We start from the raw sequence: 19,100 nt of genomic DNA, 5'->3' as shown, positions 1-19,100 counted from the left end.
TTTTTAACTGCTTCCTGAGGGGAACTCTGAGATTCATACACTTGTGCAAGCTACTCCTGTTCCTAGGGATAAATATCCATGGTGAAAGCCTCGCCCCACTGAAGTCAATGGCAAAGCTCCCATGAACTTTAACAGGCTCAGGATTTTGCCACCAGTCTCTAGCTCAATGGTTCTCAAACCGTGGGTCGGGACCCCAAAGTGGGTCACGACCCCATTTTAATGGGATCACCAGGAGTGGCTTAGATTTGCTGGGGCCCAGGGACGAAGCTGAAGCCCGAGCCCCACCACCTGAGGCCAAAGCCTGAGGGTTTGAGCCCTGTGTATTGGGACTCAGGTTACAGGCCTCCCGCCTGGGGTTGAAGCACTTGGGCTTCAGCTTTGCCTCCTTCCCTTCCCCCCCCCCCCCTTGGGGTAGTGGGGCTCGGGCAGGCTCAGGCTTTGGTCTTGAGGGTCATGTAGTAATTTTTATTGTCAGAGGGGTGTCGCGGTGCAATGAAGTTTGAGAACCACTGCTCTAGCTGATTCATAATACTCTATTTAGTATTTTACACCTACATTCTTCTTAGAAGTGGAGTTTCTGACACCTCCCAGCCCCAATTACTTTATGGTAATTAGGCACAGGTGTGTATATATGTATGTATACCCAGTTTTACACAAGTACAACTGGAGGTCAGGGGCTGAAAAATCAGGTCCTGTGATACCTCATATCTTATACCACAATTTGTACTCCTATATATATATATATATATATGTAGTAATACAGCCTCATGATATTCTTTTCTCCAATTTCAATGATTTTATAATATGTTTGTTATTTTCAAGTATGTAAGTCATGTCCTTGAGTTTTCTGTGGCTCATTTTTGGAAGCATAAGTTTTCCATTTACGTGCAATATATAGAATTAGTGTTTACCAGGATTATGAACAAATACATATTTTTATGTTTACAGGTGGTTGAACTGAAGCCAGGTGGAAAGGATATTCCTGTCACCAGTGCAAACAGAATAGCCTACATCCATCTTGTAGCAGACTACAGACTAAACAAACAGATTAGACAACATTGCCTTGCATTTCGACAGGGTCTTGCCAATGTTGTTAACCTCGAATGTCTTAGGATGTTTGATCAGCAAGAAATACAGGTACTTCTATTTAGCTATGTTGGAGAAGTGTTTGCTTAATAATGATTTCAAAACTGAAAAAATTGTTCAATTTCTACTTCAAATCTAATCATCTAATTTTCACCACATGCAGGTTTTGATTTCTGGTGCCCAGGTTCCCATTAGTCTGGATGACCTTAAATCCTTCACAAACTATTCAGGCAAGTATATCACAACTACACAAATGAGCTATCATGGCTGATTCACAAATAAAGAATTAAAAAAAAAATTCTCTACGTTTTCATCCTAAAGCATCATCTTAGAAGAGGAGCTAGAGCCCAATCTTGCCCTTTTGATGTCAGTGGCAAGGCTCTCAAAATGAGAGGCCTTTGGATTCCTTGAATTTAAGAGGGTTGGAAAAAATAAGATCAGATTTAGCAAATGTGGGTAACTAGAGTTACACAGATAAACCCATGTTTAGGTACCTAGGTATAAATAAGTGAGCACTGCAGTTTTCATTGACTTCAATAGGAGTTGGGAGGCTCAACAGCTCTGACAATAAGGACCCAAGTGACTTTAGATTTCTGTTTCAACCAACGCGTTCAGATACTTACCGTTGAAGGAGTCAAGAAGGGATAATTCTTCCGCCCTTAATCTGCGAGCTACCCATTGAAAACACTAGTCCTCAGTGAAAGGCTTTGCTCAGGGTTGCAGAATTGGACAATACATAAATGTCAATGCACATTTTAAAAACTGATTTTGTCTGTATTATATTCACCCTTTCCTGGGTATATTGATTTATAGGAAATATACAGTCATACTCACCCACTCCCATTACTCTTTCTGTCCTACCTCTTTATAATAATTATTGCGTAATCAGTTGTGAAAATGACTCAACAAATTTGGTTCAAACCCATTTATCATGCTCATTTGTCTCATACCCATCTCAGAAAAGATGTCTTGAATTAATATTTTAAGTCCGCTAAAAGTATTTTATTTCTGAGTAATTCTTTGAATCTCCATTTTAATCATAAAGAAATGCTTTCCTCAGTATTCTGCACAGCGAAGTTTTCTTGCATATTATGATTTTACCCAAGTCCAGGAATGTATTTTGTGCAGTGAAATGTTCTTCCATTATAAAAAGACAAATTAAATCACACATTGCATGGCAATTCTGTGCATTGTCAATTCATTAGTACCAAAGTACAATCAATCTTTTTTCTTTCTACCAATGAATATTCAATTATAGCCATATAAAAGCATATTATGATTGTATAAATGGCTACCTTTGAATATCCTAGCTATTGCTGTCAGTAGGCTTTCAATATTATCATTTTTCATTTTTTTCAATTATTTTTACTTTCCTTTAAAAGAATTGTTACTAGTAGTGTTACTGCAAAGGGAGCCAGAATTTTTTTTAAAATGAGATTCATCCTGGAAAAGTGCAATTAATAGGACTGGAAGAAAATGATGCAAAACACAGATACTAAGGGAGGGAGAAGTTTGTGAAACTAATGTCCAAAGAGTCCTGCAGGTGATAGTGAACAGCAAATCAGATGAATTGGCATGATGCTTTTAATTTCTTTCAACCTGACTAGAACTGATAGGATAGTCTCTAAAATGATAAATTAAAAATAGTTTGTCTACTTGCGTATTGTATAAAACTGATTTTTCTTTTAAAATGTTTTACAATTGTATTATAGGTGGATACACTGCAGACCATCCTGTAATTAAAATATTTTGGAGAGTTGTGGAAAGCTTCACTGATGAAGAGAAACGCAAACTACTCAAGTTTGTAACAAGCTGTTCTCGACCTCCTCTGTTGGGTTTTAAGGTACACACCTTGCTGAATTTTGATTAAAATTAATTACATGGTTTTGATTAGAGTGCTTGTCCAGACTACTAGTAGTATCCAATTATCACAGAAACAAACTGGCTGGTTTAAAATATGGACATTTATATCTTTGGGAATTAAGAAAACGCAAGAAAAAAGTCTGTTTATAACCACAATTGCTACTTAAACATTTGCAAATGTGCAAAATGAGTATAGTTAATCATATAGCTTACAAATATTTTTGTGAAACATTATTTCAGATTCATGCATTCTGACTGGAGAGTTCCTTTAGGTGGGTAGTGGGACTTTAACATCATTAAAAATGTTTGTACTTTGCTGTGAAGGATGTTTGCTGCACTACTTTTACTGCATCTCATCTCGATTAATAGTGTACATAAAGCAGCATTGCCATCAGTTTCAGGGAACAGATTGATTTTAGCTTGAATGTGTTCAGAAATAGACAGAAGAGGATTTAGGATATATCAATATTCACTAAAACCCATCAGCATTTGAATCCAGGAACATATTTCTCATGTTTCCTTTTGAATATCATTTATCTGCTTATACTTGATTACCCATCATCCAAATATTGTGCTAACAAGTAGCTTTTCTTAGACTGCTATTTGCAATAGAGTCTGAATGTGGAGAAAATTTTTATCTGCCACTTGTAAATATTAGTGATGGGTCTGTGCAGATCTCAATCTTAAAATGTCTTCAGGGATGTTCAGACCAGTGGTTTTGGTTTGCTCTGTTGTAATAGAAGCAATTCTGACCTAAATCTGGCTTTGGATTCCAATTCCTCTAGAAGTTTGGGAATGTTCAGTGCTTGTCTTTAGTGAATATATTGTAAAGAATAGACGGTTGAATGTCAACGCAGTAGTACAGTAATAGTAAATATGTTGTCAAGCACTATAGTACTGTTCTGTCTAACAAATTATACAAATCTGTGCCTATCTGGAATGTATAGACAGTCATCAGTGCAGACAATCACTTTCAAATAACACTTTGATATATTGCTCTCTTTCGCTCTTATCTTAGATGTATTGCTGAATTAACTTACTCTTAGGCTATACAATTAATAACATTTCACATTATAAGGCAATTTGAGGTTATATTTAACTAGCAATGGAGTGGTAAGTCATTTTTCATGTTTACTGGATAAATATAGGCATATGTACTAACGGCAGATGAATGCAAGTTCTGTGTCAAGTATTGCAGTTCTTATCACTATTAGATTACAAAACATCTGTACTTATTTCTATTTAGGGTTGTGAGTGAGATAATTTTCTCGCTAAATAAATATTTCTAGAGCAGTTTTTAACATTATTTTAAATAAGAATATTATGCAGTTCAGATGAGTGCAACAGCATGGAGATGAGGAAAATATATTTGGAGTTCTGCACACTTTCACCATACATGATATATTAAAATTAGATCTAAAAAACCTATGGTAAAAGAACTGTATGGTTTCAAAGTCAAGCACTAAGAAGTTAGGAAGTGCCAGAATTGAGGTTGCCTGTGCAACTTTAATTCAGTCCTCTTGTGTGTATGCATTATGATACGGGCTTTTATTACATGATCACATACTATTTTTTCCCCAGGACTTCTGCCCCACTCAGTGAATGAGTAATTATTTAATATTTCTTTTGATCACCATTCAGTGTGTGGCTCCAGGCACTCCATACAAGCCCCATCTTAGAAATGTCCACAAGGAAGTGAATAATTCTAATGAATATAGAATTATTCATTTCCTCGTGGACATTTTTTCTGTGATGCTCTCACTGTAGTATCTGAGTGCTTCACAAATATTAATACATTTATTCTCCAAACACTTCTATGAGATTTGATGGTGCTGTTGGTTTCCCCATTTTGCAGCTGGGGAACTGAGACACTAAGAGAGAGAGGCCAAAATTTTCCATTAATTTTGAGAGTTTTGTCACAGAGTGATACTAGCCCTTTAAGAGGGAGCAGGGCCAGTGCACCTGTGACTGGCCACCTGACCCCAGCTGAGCTGTAAAAGAGGGCACCTAGGTATAGAGAGGGCGGGCCTGGGTGAGTCAAGCTGTGAGCCAGTCAGGAAAGGGGCAGAGAGAGTGGAAAAGGGGCCCTCACTGCCTGCTCTCTGGGACTAGGGAACCTGGAGCAGCAGGATTGCCAGAGTTCCCTGAAGGGGAAGCAGAAGGAACCTGAGAACTAAAAGGGTGAAAACCTCTGAGAGCTGTAGCCTGGGGTAAGTTGAGGAACTGTATGTTAGTTGATTTGACATTGTTTGGACAGTAAAACTGCATAAAAGGGACTGTGGTCATGGCAGTGAGTCCTTAAGCTGGGGAGAAGCCCTTGTTACAGTGCTCAACTTGGGACACCTAGCACTTGGTTTTTTCAAACGACTTCACATTTTTATAGCACTTTGTGTGTTCAAAGCACAGCTCCAGTCAATTTTTAGTTGCAGCTGTAAGTACTCAGCACTTCTGCAGATCTGGCACCAGGTGTTTCACATTGGAAACCTGAGGAACTCACAATTAGTGACCAACTGTGAAAAGTTTGTTTTAAGGGACTTGTCCAGGTAAGGAATCTACTTCTCTAGGGTAGCATTCAATTTCTTTAATCATGAAATCATGAGGATTTCCTTAATCCTGTAATCGGTTGCCTCATTCACTATACAACCCTGCGCACTGAATGAGGCCAGGATCCTGTGGAAAACTTATGTGATCATGTAATTAAAGAAAAACAACGAGGAGTCCTCGTTGTTTTTGCTGATACAGACAAACACAGCTACCACTCTGAAACCTGTAATTAAAGACCGTATCATGATGCACAAAGGGTTAAATTAAGGTTGAACAAGCAGCCTTAATTCTGGGATTTCCTAACTTTTGTGTGTTTGGCTTTGCAACCTAACATGGGTTTTTTTTTTTATGTTATTTCCTAATTTTAAAACATCTGGAAAAAACACATTCCATATGTAGAGTCATATTGACTCCTAACTTGGGTCATCAGCAGTGTTCAGATGCTTCGATCCACAGCATATACCTCTTACACTTGAAGTAATCAAGTTAACTGATAACAGTAGTAAGTTGTCATCTGCTATGTGGATCCAGTCACTAGAGGCGGAGGTGGGAGACACTTTGCCAATGGGTTTCACAGCTTTTTGCTGACAGCAGAATAATGTGAAAACTGAGGACCGCTGTTTTCGGTTCCATATTCTGCAGGGAAGTGTTCTCAAATGGCTATATAGACCCTTCTTCCGCTGTGCCCTTCATCTGTCCTTCACTGCTTCTATCAACCCATCCCCACTTCAGCTCCTCCACCTCTTTCCTTATCCAACATCTACTGGCTCTGCTTCCCCTGACCTCTCTGCATGGGTTTGTGACTGCGTTCTCCTCCTCACTTGCCTGAGTGCCAGTAGCAGGGGAGCATTGAGAGTGCAGGAGAGTCTCCCTGTTCCCAATTCCAGAGCCAGATGTGGCTAGAACAAGGGTGGGCAAACTGTTTGGCTTGAGGTCCACATTGGGGTTCCGAAACTGTATGGAGGGCCAGGTAGGGAAAGCTGTGCCTCCCCAAACAGCCTGGCCCCCGCCCCCTCCCACTTCCCACCCGCTGACTGCCCCCCCGAACCCTAACCCATCCAACCCCCCCCCTCCCCCCCTGGCTCCTTGTCCCGACCACTCCCTCCCGGGACCCCCAGTCCCTAACTGCCCCCCCCCCGGGACCCTAACCCCTATCCAACCCCCCCTACTCCCTGTCCCCTGACTGCCCCAACCCCTATCCACATCCCTGCCCCCTGACAGGCCCCCGGGACTCCCATGCCTATTCAACTGTCCCCTGACTGCCCCCCAGGACTCCCTGCCCCCTTACCATGCTGCTCAGAGCACCAGTACTGGCAGCTGCGCCACCCGGCCGGAGCCAGCCACGCCACTACGCAGTCTAGAGCACCGGAGCAAGCCGGCGGTTCTCGTAGCCACATTGCCCGGTAGGAGCTCGCAGCCCCGCCACCCAGAGCGCTGGCAACATGGCGAGCTGAGGCTGCGGGGGAGGAGGGACAGCAGGGGAGGGGCCAGGGGCTAGCCTCCCCGGCCGGGAGCTCAAGGACCAGGCAGGACGGTCCGGCCCGGGGGCCGTAGTTTGCCCACCTCTGGGCTAGAAGGAGCAATTGCAGGAAAAGTTTTGCTCAGTCCTGGGCTGTAGCATGCTCAGTGCAGACGGTATCTTGAAAGAATTGATCTGCCAAACTTAAGTCTCTACTGAACATGTGAAAACTGATTTTTCAGAGGCTTGTAACTGCCCAGATTCTGGCATATTTTCATGGAGAAAGCAAAAAGCACATCACTGATACCAGGGCAACTACTCTGCTAAATGTTAAGGGCTTTCTCTAAGGCATGGTGATACTAGAACACCTTAACAAAATGGTTGTAAGAATTTTTTAACAACATAATTTTCCCTGGCCTCGTTCTCAGCAATGGCTGAACCATTGTGGCTGAAACGCTCCAAAACGTTCAGCCTGAGATAGATACAGTCTGCCTGTGGAACTCGTTGCCAGAAGATGTTGTGAAGGCCAAGACTATAACAGGGTTCAAAAAAGAACTAGATACATTCATGGAAGATAGGTCCAACAATGGCTATTAGCCAGGATGGGCAGGGATGCTGTCCCTAGTCTGTTTGCCAGAAGCTGGGAATGGGCAACAGGGGATGGATCACTTGATGATTGCCTGCTCTGTTCATTCCCTCTGGGGCACCTGGCATTGGCCATTGTCGGAACACAGGATACTGGGCTAGATGGACCTTTGTTCTGACCCAGTATGGCCGTTCTTATGTTATACACAGCATGTAAAATTTCTGCCAAACTAACCATTTATGCTAAATTATAAGTAACTGAAGCAGGGTCGTATAGTGGGAAGTGTTGGGAAACTGTAAGGAGAAGCAGCATTACTAGCTGCACTTACAAAATGTTTATTTTACTTTATTTTTACCCATACATGTGGCATATACTACACAGTATGTGATAATGACAATGTGTGATCATTTGAAACTCATATCATGCGTGGTCTTGGGCTGTCCCCCTCATCTGTTGTATTCAGATCTGGGCTCAAGCACACCAGGATGATAGCAAGTTATCCAGTGAGACTCCTCATATATGGTCAGTTATTTGAAAAGCCCTCAAACACTGCTGTCAATATCCCCAATTGTATGCACCTATGGATGGGAAATTAGTTGCTACATTATTCTAGTCTCAAGACCACTCCAGATGGTGCCAGTGAAAGCAGAGATTAGACTCACAGGAGATGAGACCTATGGTGTAGAGGACAGGACACAATTAAAACTGGCCATACACCAAAGGAAGAAACATAATAAGAGAGAGAGAGAAATGCACCAAATTGCCACTTGCCTTTCTAACAAAGGGGAGGGAGGGAGACCAGTCAGCAAAAGCAGGAGGTACAGAATGGCCAAGCACTGAAGCAGCCTATGAGATGTAAGAAAAGATGTGAATCCAAAGAGGTCAGTGCTCAAGGAGAGGCTTTAGAACCCATGTGTAACTGGGTCACGTGTGAAAGGCAGGAGAGCAGCTCGGGGGCTGTGCTGTGCCAGAGGAGAATGGGCAGGCTAGAATAGCTATGTCAAGGGCATCATGATCAAACACATCAGCAAGGAGTTGGAGTTAATTATAGAACTGAACTACAAGCCACGCCCCACTCAGCTACTCTGGCAGTAGGAAGTACAGCAAAAAATATTGCTTTTTTTATGTGGCCAGCACTGAGCACCAGCCAGTTCCAGCACTTGAGGGGTGCATGGATTGGCTAGCAGTAGCCCCCTACCAAGTAGGGTATGCCATTGGCATCATGGGGCTCACCAGCCACCCAAGAGAAGTTGGGCTGCTCATAACTGTGCCCCAGCAATCTAGTGCTAGCTGCTAAGGCCCTTATAGGTGCCCTCAAGTTGTAAATGAATACCGGAAAAGGGAATAGGCAATGTCTATTGGCATGAGTGTTCATATAGTGGTAGCCTATGATTAATGTTTTTACAGTGCTCTCAAGATGAAAAGCACTATGTACTGTAAGTGCTAAGTGTTATTAGCAGTCAAATAAGTCAAATGAGTATGAGAGTTTGTTATAAAAAAAAAGCTTGCAATATGTTGAGGGTTGAAATTAATGCAAAATGTCCTCAGTAATTAATTGTTCTATAGTTGTATTAAAATAGATATTAAATTTTGCTATTAAGAACACAATCATTAGCGCTCAGACTCTAAAATCTTGTACGTACTGCTTTGTGGAACCTTCACCTTTGCTATAGTTCATATTTATTTAAGAGAAGGGATCGTTTCAGAGTTCATAGCTTATAAATAGCACAGTCTGGGTTTACAGCATTTAAAAATTATTAGAACTCTTAGTGCCAGATTATCGGACTCAGAGTAACATTTGCTAAAGCTAATTAAAGTTTAATAAGTTTAATAAATGTGATTGTTACAGACAAAAAAATCATTAAAGTGCGGTTGAAAATTGTTAAGTTCCAATCAGGTCACATAATAAATTGATGATACTTCTTACTTCCAAACTGTTGCAGCTTCCCGTTGTAGAGTATTTAATTATGCAACAAATGGTGCCCTTGGCGTGACATTTCAATATAGAACTTCATTTTTTACATTTTTAAAGCTTAAAGTAGGAAAATTCAATTAGCATTTTGAAAAGAACCCTAAAATTGCAGCATTTTAGCTGTGAAACACATTTTAAGGCCTCCATTTAAACAATAATTTAACTTAAAATCTCATTGACCTCCTGCTTTAGGGTGGCTTTTTTACAGTTTCTAAAACCAGATGATCTATTTTAGCTCAGCCAAGCATTTGTTGAAATTAATATTCCCTTGCCAATGAAAGCAGAGCATTAGGTGTAACAAATAAATGTCCTCTGCATCCCCATTTGTCTTGGTGAGATAAACTTGATTTCTTAAAGAAATTAGAAAACTATACATGAAATAAAACCTCAGATACTTGCTCAGTATATCAGAAGACCAACCCAAATTTGGCTAGTTTCTACCTTATTAGACTCCTTATTGGCTTTATTTGTAGGTACATTAGAACTACATGATTCTGTGGTATATTATTGGTACTCTGCATCTTAAAAAGCACAGAAGTGTATAGTCTTTAAAATAAAATATTATGCGTCTTGTCTGGAAAATATAATGTCTCATTAATAGACAATTTTAGGTCCCAGTCCTGCAGAAATGTACATATGTGCTTAATTTTACATATGCACATACTGCCATTGACCTTATTAGGACAACTCATGTTTATGTGCATTCAGTTAAGTACATGCAAAAAGATCAGGACCTTAGACTGCAAAGTCTTTGGGTCCAGGACTACCTTTAATGTGTGTCTTGGAGAGCATTAGACACACTGTCAGAATTTAGCAAAGAAAATAATATTTACATGCCCTGACTTGTAATGTGCAGTAGGAATATTAAGTTGTTTGGTAATGTGCTTGGTATGTGCTTTCTGGCCATATTTATTTTACCTATTCTAACTGTACTAAAAAATAACCTGAGGACCAAGGAGGAGGCGGTTGACCATTGTTTTTTGTATGAAATTCAGGTTGTAGTCCGAGACAGATGGTCACATGATAATATATCATTTAACCAATCTTTATTTGTGGCATGGCTACTCCTTAATCCAGCCTTGGCTTGATACGATGTGGGTAACATATTAATGTGAATGTAGAGAGAATTGAATTTGAAAGAAAAAGTTTATTTTAGATGTATATACAAATTCTAACTTGTAAGACTTGATTAACTAAACTCTATAGAAAATCCATTTGACTGGTAGCAAGGGAAGAAGGGACTTTTATTTTTGTTAGAGATCTTCATCTATATAAGGGTATCAAGGAAAAACATGAAGCAATAAGGAAAATAACAGAAAAGTGTAATTCAAAGAAGAAATCTTGTACTTCATGCAATGCAAAGTGGGCTGAACAGGCCCAAGGACCCAGCCCATTATACTTGCCCCCACTACTGCTGGTGGTCTTTAGCTTCCAATCAGAGCTGAGTAAATAATGGATTTTTTGGTTCAGGAAGTGGGCAAGGAGAGAGGCAGGCAAACTGAAAATACAAAAAGATTCCTGTTCAGTTTGGACCAAATCCTTTTCCCCAAAAAGTTTTTGTTGAAACAAAAACTTAAAACAGTTTCATTTTGAAATGATTTGAAACAGGGATTGGATTTCTTTTGAGTTTTCTTTTCGAATTGGTGGTTTCAGATGTTTTTCATCTTTTATTGGTGTGTGTGTTTTTTTTGTTTTGTTTTTTAAGTGGCCAAAGATCCATTTAAAATACCATTTCAAATTGAAAAGTTTAAACAAAACATTTCAAAATAGTCTAAATGAAACTTTTCAATTCTTTCAAAAACTTTTTGTTGTTGTTGTTGTTGAGGTCATCTGAAACCCTTTGCCGAAATCTATTTGAATAGATTTTAGGACCCAAGAAATGCTTTTATCTATGGAAAACTATTAGTAAAAAAAAAATATTTTAAAAAATCGCTCAGCTCTGCTCCCAATGCTTAACACTGGTGCATTTTCAGTAGGTATACGAGTGTCATGAAATTCCAGTGCCCAGCTCCAAGTCTACGAATTCTAGTGATGGGGAAATGACCGGAATTGTGCATGCTTGGAAGACTTTGTAAGGCGAGCCTATACTTAATTGTACCTAAGATTTCTGCAAATAATTTCTTAGTTGCAAATAAATCAAAGACCTCTTTCTGCATGCTACTATATTTTAAATTTTCCTGTTTCACTGTTTCTGTGGAACCAGATATTTGCAGAATACAGCACGTGAACGATAACCTAGCTAGCTGTTCACCTTAAGACCTTATGTTTTCTACAATATGGCCATGAATTTTTTTTTGCCATACCTATTTGGGCATGCTTTTAGGGCAACCAAGGGAACATAAAAACAGCCATACTGGGTCATATCAGTGGTCCCAGTAGCCTGTCTCTGATAGTGGCCAGTGTCATATGCATCTGAGGGAATGAACAGAACTGGGCAATTTCAAGGGATCTATCCTCTGTCGTCCCGTCTCAGCTTCTGGCAGCTGGAGTTTGAGAGACAGCTGGAGCATGGGGTTGCGTCTCTGACTGTCTTGGCTCGTAGCCATTAATGGACCTTTCCTCCATGAACGTATCTAATTCTTTTTTGAACCCAGTTCTACTTTTGGCCTTCACAACATTCCATGGCAACAATTTTCACAGGTTGACTATGTGTTGTATGAAGAAGTACTTCCTTTTGTTTGTTTTAAATCTGCCTATTAATTTCATTGGGTGACCCCTGATTCTTGTGTTATGTGAAGGGATAAATAACACTTCCTTATTCGCTTTCTCCATATCATTCATGTTTTACAGACCTCTGTCATATCCCTCACCTCCAGTCGTCTCTTTTTTTAAGCTGAATATTCCCGTCTTTTTAATCTCTCCTCATATTGAAGCTGTTCTATACCCCTTCTCTGCATCTTTTCCTGTTCTCATATATCTTTTTTGAGACGAGGTGACCAGAACTCCACGCAGTATTCCAGGTGTGGGTGTACCATGGATTTATAAAGTGGCATTATGATAGTTACTATCTGATTACCGATCCCTTTCTTAACATTCCTGACATTCTGTTATCTTTTCTGAGTGCCACTGCACATTTAGCAGATGTTTTTAGAGAATTGTCCACAGTGTCTCCAAGATTTCTTCCTTGAGTGGTTAAATTAACAGTTAATTTAGACCCCATCATTTTGTATGTATAGTTGGGATTATTTTTCCAGTGTGCATTACTTTGCTTTAATCAATATTGAATTTCATCTGCCATGTAGTCGCCCAGGTTAGTGAGATCAGTCAGCTTTGGACTTAACCGTCCTGAGTAAATTTGTACCATCTGCAAATTGTCACCTCACTGTTCATCCCCTTTTCTGGATCATTTATGAATAGGTTGAACAGCACAGATCCCAGTACAGATCCTGGGGGAACCCTGCTTTTTACCTCTCTTCATTGTGAAAACTGACCATTTGTTCCTACCCTTTCTTTCCTATCTTTTAACCACTTGTCCATGAGAAGACCTTTCTTTTTATCCCATGACTGCTTAGTTTGCTTAAGAGCCCTTGGTGAGAGACCTTCTCAAAGGGTTTCTGAAAGTCCAAGCATGCTATATCAACTGGATCACCCTTGTCCACATACTTCTTGACTCCTTCAGAGAATTATAATAGATTGGTGAGGCATGATTTCACTATACAAAAGCCATGTTGACTCTTCCCAACATATCATGTTTATCTATGTATCTGATAATTTTGTTTTTTACTATAGTTTCAACCAGTTTACCTGGTACTAAAGTTAGGTTTACCTGCCTGTAATTGCCAGGATCACCTCTGGAGTCTTTTTGAACAATAGACCTTGCATTAACTATCTGCCAGTCATCTGGTACAGAGGCTGATTTAAGTGATAAGTTACATACCACAGTTAGTAGTTCTGCAATTTCATATTGGAGTTCCTTCAGAACTCTTGGGTGAGTACCATCTGGTCCTGGTGACTTATTACTGTTTAATTTATCAGTTTATTCCAAAACCTCTGCTAGTGATACAGTAACTCCTCATTTAACGTCATCCCAGTTAACGTCGTTTCGTTGTTACGTCGCTGATCTATTAGAGAACATGCTCGTTTAAAGTTGTGCAATGCTCCCTTATAACTTTGTTTGGCAGCCACCTGCTTTGTCCTCTGCTTGCAGGAAGAGCAGACCGTTGGAGCTCGGTGGTGGGGGCTTGGAACCAGGGTGGGCCAGCAGTCCCCCATCAGCTCACTTAGTTTCCTGTGCGACAGCTGCCCAGCAGGCTAACAATTGCCGGGCAGTTCAGATGTCCTTCCCCTCACTGCCGTGTGCTGCTCCTGCCCTCTGCATTGGAGCTGCTCCCGGGAGCCTCCTGCTTGCTGTGCAGGGGTTGGGGGAGGAAGAGGAGTGCTGATGTCAGGGTGTCCCCCTCCCCCCACTCCTGTACCCCATCTCCACAGAGAAGAGGGGGACATGACAGGGCTCAGGACGGAGGGAGCTTGCTGGCAGCAGCTGCTGTCTCAACTTGCTTATCTACTTTAAAAAGCAGTGTAATTAGAGTGGGGTCAGCGTACTTAAAGGGCCAATGTGTGTGTGTCTCTCTGTCTCACACAAACGGTGTGTGTGGCGCTCGCGCGCGCTCTCTCTCTCTCTCTCTCTCTCACACACACACACACACACACACACACACACACACACACACACACACACACACACACATCATCACTGTTCAATTTCCGCAGGGAGTGTTTGCAGCCACTGTCATGTGTCTATTGTGTCTCCTCACTCCATTTGTGCTGTCTTGTAGAGCGTGAGGCTACATCAGTGGCTCTCAAACTTCTTTACTGGTGACCCCTGTCACATAGCAAGCCTCTGAGTGCGACCCATCCCCCCTTATAAATTAAAAACACTTTTTAATATATTTAACACCATTATAAATGCTGGAGCAAAGCGGGGTTTGGGGTGGAGGTTGACAGCTCGTGACCCACCCACCCCTCGTAAGAACCTCGTGACCCCCTGAGGGGTCCCAACCCCCAGTTTGAGAACCCCGGGCTACATTAACAACAATGTATTACCCTTGAGGTCTCAGCCGAGTGCTAGTTCATCATTTAACAACAAGGCATTCCCTGAGAAATATCCCACCGTCTTCCACCCTCTAACTTCACCACCTCAGCCAAGCTTCACAATCATCATTGCTGTGTACAGTATTAAATTGTTTGCTTAAAACTTATACTGTGTGTGTGTGTGTATATATATATATACAGTATAAAACTTATACTCTGTGTATGTATGTGTGTGTGTGTGTGTGTATATATATATATATATATATATATATATATATATATATATATATATATATATATATCAATCAATGTCTTTTGTCTGGCAAAAAAAAAATTCCCTAGAACCTAACTCCCCCCTATTTACATTAATTCTTATGGGGAAATTGGATTCGCTTAACATCATTACACTTAAAGTATAATTTTTCAGGAACATAACTACAAGGTTAAGCGAGGAGTTACTGTACCTCAATGTAGGCCAGTTCCTCAGATTTGTCACCTACAAAATATGGTTCTGGTGTGAGAATCTCCTCCATATCCTCTAGAGCAGGGGTGGCCAACCTGAGCCTGAGAAGGAGCCAGATTTTACCAATGTACATTGCCGAAGAGCCACAGTAATATGTCAGCAGTCCCCCATCAGCCCCCCAGCGCCTCCCACCCACCGGCAGCCCCTCCGATCAGCACCTCCCCTTCCCTCCCCGCACCTCCTGATCAGCTGTTTCGTGGCGTGCAGGAGGCTCTGGCAGGGAGGGGAAGGAGTGAGGGCACTGCAGGCTCAGGGGAGGGGGCGGGAAGGGGTGGAGTGGGAGCAGGGCCTGTGGCAGAGCCAGGGGCTGAGCAGTGAGCACCCCCTGACCCATTGGAAAGTTGGCACCTGTAGCTCCAGTCCCGAAGTTGGTGCCTATACAAGGAGCCGCAGATTAACTTCAGAAGAGCCGCATGTGGCTCCGGAGCCACAGGTTGGCCACTCTTGCTCTAGAGTGAAGACCAGTTCAAAGAATTCAGTTAGCTTCTTCGCAAGAGCCTTGTCTTCCTTGAGTGTTCCTTTAGCACCTCGATCATCTAGTGGCCCCACTGACTGTTTGGCAGGCTTCCTGCTTCTGATGTAATTTAAAAAAAAATAAAAAAAAGTTGCTGTTAGTTTTTGTGTCCTTAGCATTTGCTTTTCAAATTCTTTTTTGGCCTGTCTAATTATACTTTTACTCTTGCGAGAGTTTATTTCTGTTTTCCTCACTAGGATTTGACTTCCAGTTTTTAAAGGATGCGTTTTTGCCCCTAACCTCCTCTTTAACTCTGTTGTTTAGCCATGATGGCATTTTTAAGTATTATTTGGGGGTTACATTTAATGTAAACATCTGTTATGGTGTTTTAAACAAGTTTCCGTGTAGCTTACAGGTATTTCACTCTTGTGACTGTTCCTTTTAATTTCCATTTAACTAACTTCCTCATTTTTGTGTAGTTCCCCTTTTAGAAGTTAAATGCTACTATGGTGGGTTTCTTTGGCATTTTCCCCCCTACACGTGTGTTAAATTTAATTACATTATGGTCATTATTATGAGCGGTTCAGTGATATTCATCTCTTGGACCAGATCCTGTGCACCACTTAGGACTAAATCAAGAATTGCCTCCCCCCTTGTGGGTTCCAGGACTAGCTGCTCCAAGAAGTAGTCATTTAATGAGTCTGAAAATTTTATTTCTACATCCTTTCCTGACGTGACATTGTACCCCGTCAATATGAGGATAATTGAAATCCCCCATTATTATTGCGTTTTCTGCCTTTATAGCCTCTCTAATCTCCCTGAGCATTTCACAGTCACCAGTACTAGCCTGCTCAGGTGGTTGATAGAATATTCTTACTGCTATACTCTTATTGTTCAAATATGGAATTTCTATCCATACAGATTCCATGGTACAGTTTTATTTATTAAAGATTTTTACTTTATTTGACTCTACTTTTTCACCTACAGGGCTTCTCTCCCCACAAATGCAACCTATTCTGTCATCCCTATATATTTTATACCCTTACCATATCTCATTGACTATTCTCATTCCACCAAGTTTTTGTGATCCCTAGTATATCAATATCTTTATTTAATGCCAAACACTCTAGTTCACCCACCTTCGTATTTAGACTTCTAATATTTATATATAAGAACTTATACATGTTGTCAATATTTAGTTGCTTGCCTTCATGTTATATTTAAATAGGACTTTTTTTACATTTGACTGACCTCACAGCTCCTACCTGTACTTTATCAACTTCATTCCAACCCTCTTTATTAGGATATAGAGTTCCCCCTTTAATAAATTCATCCCTAATGGATGTCACTGCCTAAACCTTGTGCTCCTCCGTATCTGTTGGCTTTCCCCCAGCCCTTTGTTTAAAAAATCCTCTGACCTTTTTAAACCTTTGCAAATGCCATTGAAACAGACTTAAATTCTAATTGCTCCTTGCCTAGACGTTTATGTGGATTGTAATGGAATTATTTTTTAGCCTGTGTGTATCTATCTTAATTTTTTCCTATTTTTGTATTTTCAGGAGTTGTATCCTGCATTTTGCATTCACAATGGAGGATCTGACCTAGACAGGCTACCCACTGCCAGTACCTGCATGAACTTGCTGAAGCTTCCTGAGTTTTATGATGAAAACCTTATGCGGAGCAAACTTCTTTACGCCATTGAATGTGCTGCTGGATTTGAGCTGAGCTGAGCTGAACTGAGGTTTAAACAGAAGCTCTGCAGAGGAACTAACCAGTGCCTATTCCATAAGCAGCACCCATACACAAGCAGATGAAGGGAACTCAGTCTAGGTTTCTGCAGCTCTCATTTCTTATCAGATACCCTCAAATAGGTTTCATTTTTAAATACATGATTTGTTAGTTAAGTGTCATTAAACTTACATTGGCACTGCTTTATTCTGACTCAAAATAATGAATGCTGTGTGCAGTGTGGTTGGGGTTTGTGTTTATGCCAAGCAAGAGCACATTTAACGAACAGTGACATCTCAGTGAAATTAACCAAAGATGAAGCTTTGGCTTTGTGCTGTTCAAATATAAATAATTCTACAAGCTGGCAATAAAGTTGTGTGTAGTGCAGCATGTTGGGATAAGAGAGGTCTTAACATCCTGTTCTAAATCTTCAGAGGGAAGTAGATGTTTGCAGATATCCCAGAACTGAGAGATTGAAAACGCTTGTTACTGATAACCCCACATCTTTTCTCATGTGGTAGAATTGTTTACAAAACTTAGTTGTTGCAATTAAAACAGAATGGATTTGTTTTAAACTACCATCTCTTGAGATGGCAGGCACTGAGATATAACATTGATATTTTATTTGTGCTTTCTGAAATATCTTCAAGAAATTGGATTTGCATGATTATTTTTAAGTTCTACGTTTGGCCGTGTCATGATCAGCTGGACATTGTCGTAAACAGATATGACTATCCATGCTTTTCTCTGTTCTGTTTCTGTCTCTCCTTTGTGCCTGTAAAGATTTTTTTTTAATGTATCAAACTCCTATGGCATACACAGTACATACAGTAGTCATGACTTTGGAAAAAATATACTTGTAACAACTATTAAAAGTATTTCAACCAAAGCATCAGGCTTTATCTTTTATATCTGAAGCCTGCAGTGTTCACATTCCTTCTCCCTATCAGTTCTCTTCATCTTAAATACCATGTATGTGCTGTAGAAACTTATCTTAATTCATTATTTTTGTGACAAAGCAGCTTTTGCATCCATCTGGCTCTTAGCAGTTCTGCTCAGACAAGTAGGTGGGAACATGTTGCTTAACATAATTTGATTGCCAAGGGAAAAATTGGATTCATATGAAAGGAATCAGTTCTCTAATAATAGGTACATCACTGAGTCAAGATTTGTGTTCACATTTAATTTGCATTCAATTAAAAAAAATAATTACAAGTCAAACTATAAGATGCGTAAACGTGCATCCTTTCTGGTTTTTAATAACTAATAACAAATCAGAATTTACAGACATTATGCTATTACTATTTCGCTGTCACTGGAAGCTCTGTTGGGTTTCGTATTTAATAAGCAGTAACCAGCAATATACTTTTAAATGTGGAGAAACTGAGTGGTTTTAAGGTGTTTACTAGTATCAGTATAAAATGTATAATTTCCTAATTTGGGTAATAAATGAAGTGTTAAAATACTATTTGTAGTCTTGATGTACAGAAATAAAATAATTGTTTTCTTTTTGGTTTTGCTTTAGGCTGTTTTATTTGTTAAATGTTACAAACCCAACATATTCTTTACCTAAAAATTGGTTTCTTGTATATTTTTCTACATAAATTATGGAACAGAAGACTGAAAAGAGGTCAGTGATAGTATTACTGCCCCTCTTAAAAGCAAAACCTGAGCATTTCCTTTAGATAACATTATTTATTTTCCAACACATTACTTAAAATATTTTGAAAATATTTTTCAATTGAATTCATTTGCTACAATTTGATAGTGTCATGTTTGTATGTTGTAAAATGCAAATTAATTTTTTTTCTATTAAATATTCACATTTCCAAGATTGTGTTGGAGTCATGCCAC

At 40.1% G+C, this 19,100-nt stretch overlaps 1 protein-coding gene across 1 annotated transcript in view; it reads left to right on the top strand.

Moving 5' to 3' along the window:
- Window positions 1-18,759, top strand: part of UBE3C (ubiquitin protein ligase E3C) — a 178,164-nt gene extending 159,405 nt beyond the window's left edge. Inside the window, exons 20-23 of the mRNA XM_054021103.1 lie at window positions 949-1,137; window positions 1,250-1,316; window positions 2,799-2,929; window positions 17,078-18,759. Coding sequence (XP_053877078.1) covers window positions 949-1,137; window positions 1,250-1,316; window positions 2,799-2,929; window positions 17,078-17,248 — 558 coding nt within the window. The 3' untranslated portion in view covers window positions 17,249-18,759. The remainder of the gene's footprint in view (window positions 1-948; window positions 1,138-1,249; window positions 1,317-2,798; window positions 2,930-17,077) is intronic.
- Window positions 18,760-19,100: the final 341 nt, after the last annotated feature.

Source organism: Malaclemys terrapin, chromosome 2 (assembly GCF_027887155.1).
Source record: "Malaclemys terrapin pileata isolate rMalTer1 chromosome 2, rMalTer1.hap1, whole genome shotgun sequence".
Taxonomy (NCBI): domain Eukaryota; kingdom Metazoa; phylum Chordata; order Testudines; family Emydidae; genus Malaclemys; species Malaclemys terrapin.
Note: the sequence above shows the minus strand (reverse complement) of the source record. Positions and strands in the feature narration are given on the sequence as shown.